At 45.1% G+C, this 8,400-nt stretch overlaps 1 protein-coding gene across 1 annotated transcript in view; it reads right to left on the bottom strand.

Moving 5' to 3' along the window:
- Nucleotides 1–566: 566 nt before the first annotated feature.
- Dio1 (deiodinase, iodothyronine, type I) overlaps nucleotides 567–8,400 on the bottom strand; it is a 13,703-nt gene continuing 5,869 nt past the window's right edge. Inside the window, exons 2-4 of the mRNA XM_013022309.1 lie at nucleotides 5,715–5,858; nucleotides 4,534–4,733; nucleotides 567–1,757 (exon numbers count right to left, since the gene is read on the bottom strand). Of these exons, the coding sequence (XP_012877763.1) occupies nucleotides 1,689–1,757; nucleotides 4,534–4,733; nucleotides 5,715–5,858 (413 nt within the window). The 3' untranslated portion in view covers nucleotides 567–1,688. The remainder of the gene's footprint in view (nucleotides 1,758–4,533; nucleotides 4,734–5,714; nucleotides 5,859–8,400) is intronic.

Here is an 8,400-nt window from a genome sequence, read left to right on the forward strand (position 1 = left end):
TCAATTTGTTATTTACAAGTTCTGAGAACTTACACAACTCTCTGAGCCATGATTTCTTCATCTCTAAAATTAGGATAATAATCTTCTCTCTGGGATAAGAAATTTAGTGAGAACACATCTGTAAGTACCTGTGCATGGTAGATGATTAATAGAAGCAATTTTTTTAAAAAAGTAAAATTTTAGAGTTGTTGTGATGTATTCCTGTAGTCCCAGGCTTACAGATTGCACCCTGGATTATGTAGATTAATCTTGTCCTCCCCCAAAAGTGAAATGGCAACATTAAATTATTAACACTGTAGCAAAGAATGCAGAGCATAGTTTTAAGCTAGCAAAATGTCTCTCAAGTTCATTCTTTTGTCATGTGAAGGTAGTTTGGTTTCAGTGTGGAAAATCATTTCCCTCTAGCAGGATTTCACAAGACAATACCACATTTGTCACATGGCACATAGAGAAATGGAATCCCTTTAGCAAGAGAAATTTTAGCTTATCAATTACATTTGGAGATGATAAAACATAGATCATCCTGACACAAATTGGAAAAGCAAATGTAAAGATCACACATCCAAAATAGCTAGATATATTTTAATGGTTCAATAATAACTTGTTTGCATCTTAAAACATTTTTAAAAAAAAATCAAGTCACAGCCGTGTGTACTTTAGGCTGTGGCCGTCATAAACAAATATGAAAAGAAGCAGAGTTAAAATAGATGAATACCAATGATTATCCATAAGTCTGATAAAACCTAACACAAATGACCATTAAGAGACTTGTGAAGAAACAAGTGAAACAGAATTTCAAACCTGAGCTTCTGCATAACTGAATGACAGTTTTTGCTGATCAATGCCTGCTGTCCAATTGGTCAAGGTTATAATGCTTTGGGGAAACCAAAAATAATCCTTTCTTCAAAATGAGTGGGAACAGTGGAAGATTCCAGCTTATCAAAGAGCCAGATTTCTGTGAAATATATTCAAAGATGGTAAGGTGAGTATTCTCTTCCTGGTATTATTGGAGATGTGTTACCATGGAAACCTGCCCCAGCACTACCACCACTGACCTATTTTAATCTTTCAGCAAGGAAAGGGTTACTGTCTTCTTCTCCTACCAGCTCCTCTCCCAATTTCTCTTCTCTAACAACTAGAATTCTTTCAGTGCTTGGTGCTAAAAACCAGTTTGTATCCTTTTAAAAAATTATTACTCTGGGGTTTGATCTCGGGGCCTTTCACCAGTTAGGCAGGGACCATAGAACTGGAGCCACATCTACATCCCCATCTTAGTGATCAATTCTATAAATAGTGGATTTGGTTAGATGAATTTACTTAACACAAGGGATGCCATAATAAACTGCTTGGTATCAGAATGGCTAGAGAGATATCACACTTGGATATGCCAGTGGGGTATCATTGCTCTCTTATTTGAAGACATTGTGCAATTAATGTGGTGGGTACAGTGTGAAGTTAGACATTCTTTAACAGTACACTTACATGAACAGCCCAAGCATTGCTTCATTTTCTGGTTATAATAATTTGTCCTGATTGGTCACTCTGACCTGCATTTCCTAGCTGGGTGTTGTTTACTAGTGGTTCAGCTGGAACTCAAGTTGAAGATAAAAATGCATCTGGGCCGGGAGAAGAGCCAAGACTGGAAGAATCCTCCTGTTTGCTACCTAGAACTGGAGGATCTGTCCAGATTAGGTGCAGAGCTTTTCCAGAACAGCACGAACTTCTTCTGGATTGTAGTTCCAAGGGCCAGGTTTTCCCTGCAAGAGAAATGAATCAGGCATTCCCTGAGTTCCACTTTGCAGGGAATATGTGGGTCTAGAGCTCTGATGTGAGATGGGGTGGTGGTATCTATGCAGGAATTATTAGTACTGCACAGACAGTGTCAGATGCAATGTGAGGTGGATCTGATCACCCAACGATACCAGAGGGTGGCACCAACATTCATCCAGATGACTAGGCAGAGAAGTAGAAGGAAAACTCAGGGAGGCAAAGGGACAAAGTTTCAGGAGCAAAGGATCTATGTAAGTAAGATTTCCTTCCATCATCAGACCTTTAGACCTGCCTTAGTCTCTCCAGCCCTCACATAAGAGTTCTGCCCATTCTACACAGGAACGACCTTCACCTATCCAATCCATTGCACTAGATCAGCTCTCTTTGGGCCCCTAGCACAACTCCAATGATCTCCTATCTTCAGTCCCTACCTACTCTAGTCCATTCTTCACCCAGTAGTCAATATTCTTTCTGTAGTACAAATCTGATGGTGCTTTTTCTCCTCACGGTCCTCCTAGGCCTCTTCTTTGCCCCAAGATGAAAGCTGAAGTCTTTGGTTAAGAACCAGAGCCTTTGCTGGGCACCAGTGCACCCGTGGCTCACTCCTGTAATCCTAGCTACTCAAGAACCTGGAAATGGTCCTGTGGCTCAAGTGGTAGAGCACTCCACCTTGAGCTGAAGAGCTCAGGGACAGTGCCCCCATGACCGACAAAAAACAAAACAAAACAACAACAACAAAAAAAGAGCCCTGAAACCCAAATGCCCCCAATTCCCTACCCACTTCCTTCTCTAACATACCTCAGTGCCTTGCCCACCCTCTTCCCTATTTGTGCAATGATTTTTTCCTCCCCATACAACTCTTTATGGTTTAAGACCCAACTAGGCTTGCTACATCCTCTGAAAAGCCTATTCTTCCACAGGAGTTGGGAAATGTGGTTGGAGAACCAAGTTCATTCTGATGCCTCACGTGTTTTCATTTACACATTGTCTGTGGCTGCTTCTTTTGGTTGTTTCTTTTGTTGTTGTTATTGTTTGTTTTTATTGGTCAATAAGAGCCCAGAGCCTCATGTACGCTAGGCAAATACTCTATCACTGAGCCCCCGAATTGAAAAGTTGGGGAATCCCAGAGTTATTTGGCTTACAAAGTCAAAAATATCTATCACCTGATCCTTCATAGAAAAGGCTTTTTGGGGGAGGGTGGGGAAGAGGAGCTTGTCGGTCGTGGGGCTTGAGCACTGGGTTTGGGCACTGTCCCCGAGCTCTTCAGCTGAAGGTGAATGCTCTACCACTTGAGCCACAGCACCATTTCTGATTTTCTGGTTGTTAATTGGAAATAAGAGTCTCATGGATTTTCCTGCCTGGGCTGACTTTGAACCTCAATCCTCAGATATCAGCCTCCTGGGTAGCTAGGAATACATGTGTGAGTCACAGGTGTCCAGCTTGAAAAGGTTGTTGACTCCTGCTCTGGAGTCCCATGCCACATGGGACATTGCATTACTGCTGATATCTGGGGCTTCTTTATAGTCTGGGAAGACCACTAAGATCTTGAAGTAACATAGGAGTCAATTAAGTTAATTTGTGTATGTCTGGTACTTGCATGTCAGTCGTGGGGCTTGAACTCTGGGCCTGGATGCATGCAAGGCAAGCACTCTACCACTGAGCCACCTTCCCATACCTGCATAGGTAGGGCCAGCCTGGCCTATATGTCAGAGAGCATCTGGCAGTTGGGTTTCATCTGTCTCCAAGGTTTGAAATCCCTATGAAACTTAATGTCCCGGGATCAGAAGCTGTGCTTGCTTCCTTTATTCTCACTAGGCCAAAACCTTGAGAGACAGTAGCCATCAGGAAGCCTCGGCTATTGAGTCAAGCTCCCATGTCTCATCCTTACATCAACATTTCTCACTCCTAGTGTAGAGGGCTCACTCTCCTTGACCTCCTACATACAGGGTCAGACCTGCCTCAGCAATGATGGCTTCAGAGCCCCTCCATTTTCTGTTGTACCCCTTCCAGGAGATTTAGAATGGAAATCAAAGCCTTGCCTAGTAATCTGGGGCAAGTCAGTTTAGTCAGTTCCCCTCTCTGATCGTCATTTATAAAATAGGAACATGTTCTTGCTTCCCTTCCCTTTTTTTCTTCCTTTCTTCCTTTCCCTCCCTCTCTCACTCCCTTCCTTCCTTCCCCCTCCCTGCCCCCTGCTTTGTGTGCAAGTATTGGGGCTTGAATTGAGGGCCTCCATGTTCTCTTGGCTTTTTCCACTCAAGACTCACACCTCTATTTCCACAAACAACGTTTTCTTTTCTTTCTTCTTTTTCTTTTGTCTGTTGTGGGGCTTGAACTCTGGGCCTGGGCACTGTCCCTCAGCTCTTCAGCTCAAGGCTAGTGCTCTACCACTTGAGCCACAGCGCCACTTCCTGCTTTTTCTGCTTATGTGGCACTGAGGAATCTAATCCAGGGCCTCATGCATACAAGGCAAGCACTCTACCACTGAGCCACCTACCCAGCCCCCAAAACAGCATTTTCTGTCTCTCATAAAACCAAACCATCTGGCTTCTGAAGGCAGATAGGAGGATGCAGCTATGGTGTAACTGCTAAGGATTTTCATGTGCATTATTTCATCTCTGCAATTTCATATTGCAGAAGAGCTAAAGGGGTGAATAGGTAGCTGTGTTCACGTGGAAAGCAGTGATTTGAATCCAGGTCTCCCTGAAACAAAGCCCTCTTTTGGCATTGTCTTTCCAGAGCCCTTTGCCCCAAGGTCACCACCTTATAGAGAATCCTGCCCTCCTGGAGTACATAGAGCCTCTCTGGCAGGGCTGCATAGAGCTGGCTGCTCTGGTTCTCCATTGTGTCCACCACCACAGGGCACTGAGGCTTCTGGTCCAGTAGCAGCTGGGCTGCCTGCAGGCGGTCCTGGAGGTTCCGGTGATGGCTGATGTTCACATTGTTCTTAAAAGCCCAACCATCTACAAGAGAAATATTAGTCCCCAGACTCCATAGGCATGGTCCACACTTCCTGCAGACTAAATGTCACCTGCTTTTAACATAATATCCCACATAGAGTGCCCTTGGCCATGATTAGACCCAGTTTCCCACTAAAGATAGGTGACAATGTTGCAGAGAGAATTACTGATTGATCTAGAACTGAAGCACTAGGCTTCTGACTACAGGCCTTAGCTCTTTAGTGTGAGATAGTCTGAGACACAGTGCTTCTTGATCTTTAGTACACATGAATCTCTCAAGGACTTTGTAGATTTTGGTGGGTTTTTTTTGGCGGGGGAGGGGGGGAGGACTCAGGGCCTGGGTTCTGTCCCTTCGTGTTTTCACTCAAGGATAACGCTACCATTTAAGCCACAGCTCCAATTTTGGCTTTCTGCTGGTTAATTAAAGATAAGAGACATACATACTTTACTGCCCAGGCTGGCTTCAAACCATGATCCTCATATCTTAGCCTTCTGAGTAGCTAGGATTATATGCATGAACCATGGGTGTCAGGCTAAAGGAACATTCTTTGTCCAGCTCCCAGAATGGCAAGGCTGTTGGTGGCTGCATCGCACTTTGACAGACAAGAGTCTAGAGCAGTGGTTATCCAGGTGTGTATTCCCCAGACTAGCTGCACAACATCACTTAGGAGTTTCTTAGTAATGTCGATTCTTAGGCCCCAACCTGTACTGACCAGGAATAAAACCCAGCAATCTGTGTTCAACAGCCTTCCAATTGATTCTAATACTGAAGTTTTAAGGACTCTTAATGTTTTAAGGACTATTCCTCAATTACAACAATCTTTTAAAAATACAAATCAGACCTTATCACTCTCCTTAAATCTTTCAGCTCTTTTCCTCTTTCCTCCTCTTCTGGCCTCTCCACCCAGTCTTGAAATGGGGCTTGGGGAAAGGGAAGAGAGAAAAGAGAGTGAAAAAAGGAAGAGACAGATAATCTTTCTGTACCTGATGCATGTGCTTCTTCAATATAAATGATGAGGAAATCGGCTGTGGAATCAAAGTCTTCTACAAGTCTCTTGAATTGGTCGAATTTGAAAAGAAATGAAGGTCAGGTGCAACTACCAAAGTTCAGTACCAGTGGCCTATTGCCTAAACAGAAAAGAAGCCATCATAAATGTAGAATCTGTTCTCAGTTTTCTTTTGCATGTACCATCTTCTCTCCTACTTCACAATTCTGTTCCCTTTACTGCCCTTCCAGGATGGGGCCTGGACCTAGTGGCACTGGTTTGTGCCTTTCTAAAATAAGAGGTTTTATAAGACACTCAGTGGACCACCTGCAGATGTGTGTGTGTGCATGTGCACGTGTGTGCGTGTGTGCGTTTGTGTGTGTGTGTGCTAAAATGGCATGCATATACAGCTTCCCTCTCTCTCCAGCCACCAGAGTAAGGTATCACGCCCCAGCCAGGAGCATAGAAGTTGAACCAGACTTTCCCCCTTCCTATTTACCTCAACCCCAAGGGTACTGCAGTTTCCTCTTTGGGGTCATGCTTGACACTGTGATGGAAGAGGAGAGGAAAAGTTTCTCTAGCTGGGTGCTGGTGGCTCATGCCTATAATCCTAATGACTCAGGAGGCTGAGATCTGAAGCCAGCCCAGGTAGGAAAGTCTATGAGACTCTTTTCTCTAATTAACCACTTAAAAACTGGAAGTGGCGCTATGGCTCAAAGTGGTAGAATGCTTGCTTTGAGAAAAACAAAACAAAACAGGCCAGGGACAGTGTCCGGGGCTCTTAGTTCAAGCCCCAAAAATGTCAAAGAAAAAAGTTTCTCCTAAGTCACTACTACATCACTTGGCAAATTACATCACTGCTAGTCCAGGTAGAGACAATTACTTCCATGCCCTGCCATGAGATGTCAGGGGATGCCCACACCTGACCCTGAGCTGCCCATGCTGGGGCCAGACCCTCTCTGTGACCAGAAAGTGATAGCAGTTCATTGGGTGGAAGCAGAAAGAAGGAACATCCAGAGCTGGGACAGTGGACCTTGCAAAATATGCCTCAGAGGTACAGGAAGGTCTGGAAAACAGGACCTGTGTGAATCAAGGCTCTGAGTCCCCCTGGCAACCTCTGTTGTTCCTTTGGGCTTCACTAACAAAATGCAGACCCAAAGATGAAATGAAGAATTTCAAGATAGCTTTTTGCAGAGCATAAATTTGCAAGTGTGAGGCCTTTCTGAGCGTGGGGTCCTGTGTGAGTCAGGAACTCATGCCTACAGGTCAGAGTCATCTATAATTCCCCAACTTGGACTAGGACAACACCCCAGAGCCAAAGCCAGGGCCAGGGCCAAAGCACCGCTAAACCTTGTGTGTGTGTGTGTGTGTGTGTGTGTGTGCGTGTGTGTGCGTGTGTGTGTGTGTGTGAAATGGGGCCTGAACTCTGGGGCTGAGCACTGTCCCTCAGCTCTTCAGTTCAAGGCTAGCACTCTACCACTTGAGCCACAGCGACGCTTCTGGCTTTTTCAGCTTATGTGGTACTAAGGAATTGAACCCAGGGCCTCATGCATGCAAGGCAAGCACTCTACCACTGAGCCACCTTCCCAGCCCCTGCTAAACCTTTATCACATCTATTGTGGTAAGAGCTGGTCCTGTACTGTGCTATAGCCTTAAGGTTCTCCACCCCCCCCCCCCCCCACCCCCACCCCCAACCTCCAATCCTGTGTTCACTGCCCCTTGAGGGCAGGGCCTCATTCATACTTCTCCCATTTGTATCCCAGATCTTGAGCATGCGCATGTTCACTCTTCAAGCATTTGTTCAGCACTTATAATGGGCAAAGCTACATGCCACACACTGGGGATTCAGTGGGAAAGGTGGCCAGCAAGCCTCTGCCTGCATGTAGTTTCAGGTCTGATTAGTGGGGAGTCAGGCAAAAAAAGCAAATAAGCACATAAGTGAAGCAATTTCAAATGTGATAAGTGTTGTGAAAGAGACTAAAGAAGTGCCCTACTTCAGACCTCTCCCCAGAGAGGGCCTCTGGGGAGCTGCCATTTAACCTGAGAAGCGAAGGAATAGAAAGACCAACCATGGGGAAAGGATAAAGGGCTTTCCAGGCAAAGGGACTCAATGTTCAAAGTCCTCCAGAACAGACAGGGCCGAGTTTGTTCAAGGACTCACAAGATCACTGGCTGGAACCAGAAGGAAAAGCAGCCATAATAGAGACCTCAGTGAAGAATTTCAATTTTTTGTCTTAAAAGCCTGGGCTGGCTTCAAACTGTAACCATCAGATCTTAACCTCCCAAGTAGCAAGGATTACAGGCATGAGCCACTGGTGTCTGGCAAGAATTTCAATTTTATTCTGGCTATATTGGGAGTCATGGAGATATAAAGCAAGGGTAGTGGATTTTTGCTGCCTTAATCCTTAACCTATTTTGTATACTATTGAGGGGAGAAGGTGCTCAGCCGGGTTCTTTGGAAGACAGAAGGGCCCAGGTCTGCTGTCTGCCCATAGCAGCCAAGCCACAGGCAATAACACCCAGGGCTGATTAGACCCTCCCACTAAGGTGTTTGATTGTGCAGAAGCAAGGAGAAAGAAGCACTTAGGGAGCATTGAGAAGTACTTCAAGGGACCGGGGAGCCATCATTAGCGGTAGACCAGGAGAAGCAGTATAATAGATGGGACTGCTATAATGTGTGTGTG

Source organism: Dipodomys ordii, unplaced genomic scaffold, assembly GCF_000151885.1.
Source record: "Dipodomys ordii isolate 6190 unplaced genomic scaffold, Dord_2.0 Scaffold61, whole genome shotgun sequence".
NCBI lineage: Eukaryota > Metazoa > Chordata > Mammalia > Rodentia > Heteromyidae > Dipodomys > Dipodomys ordii.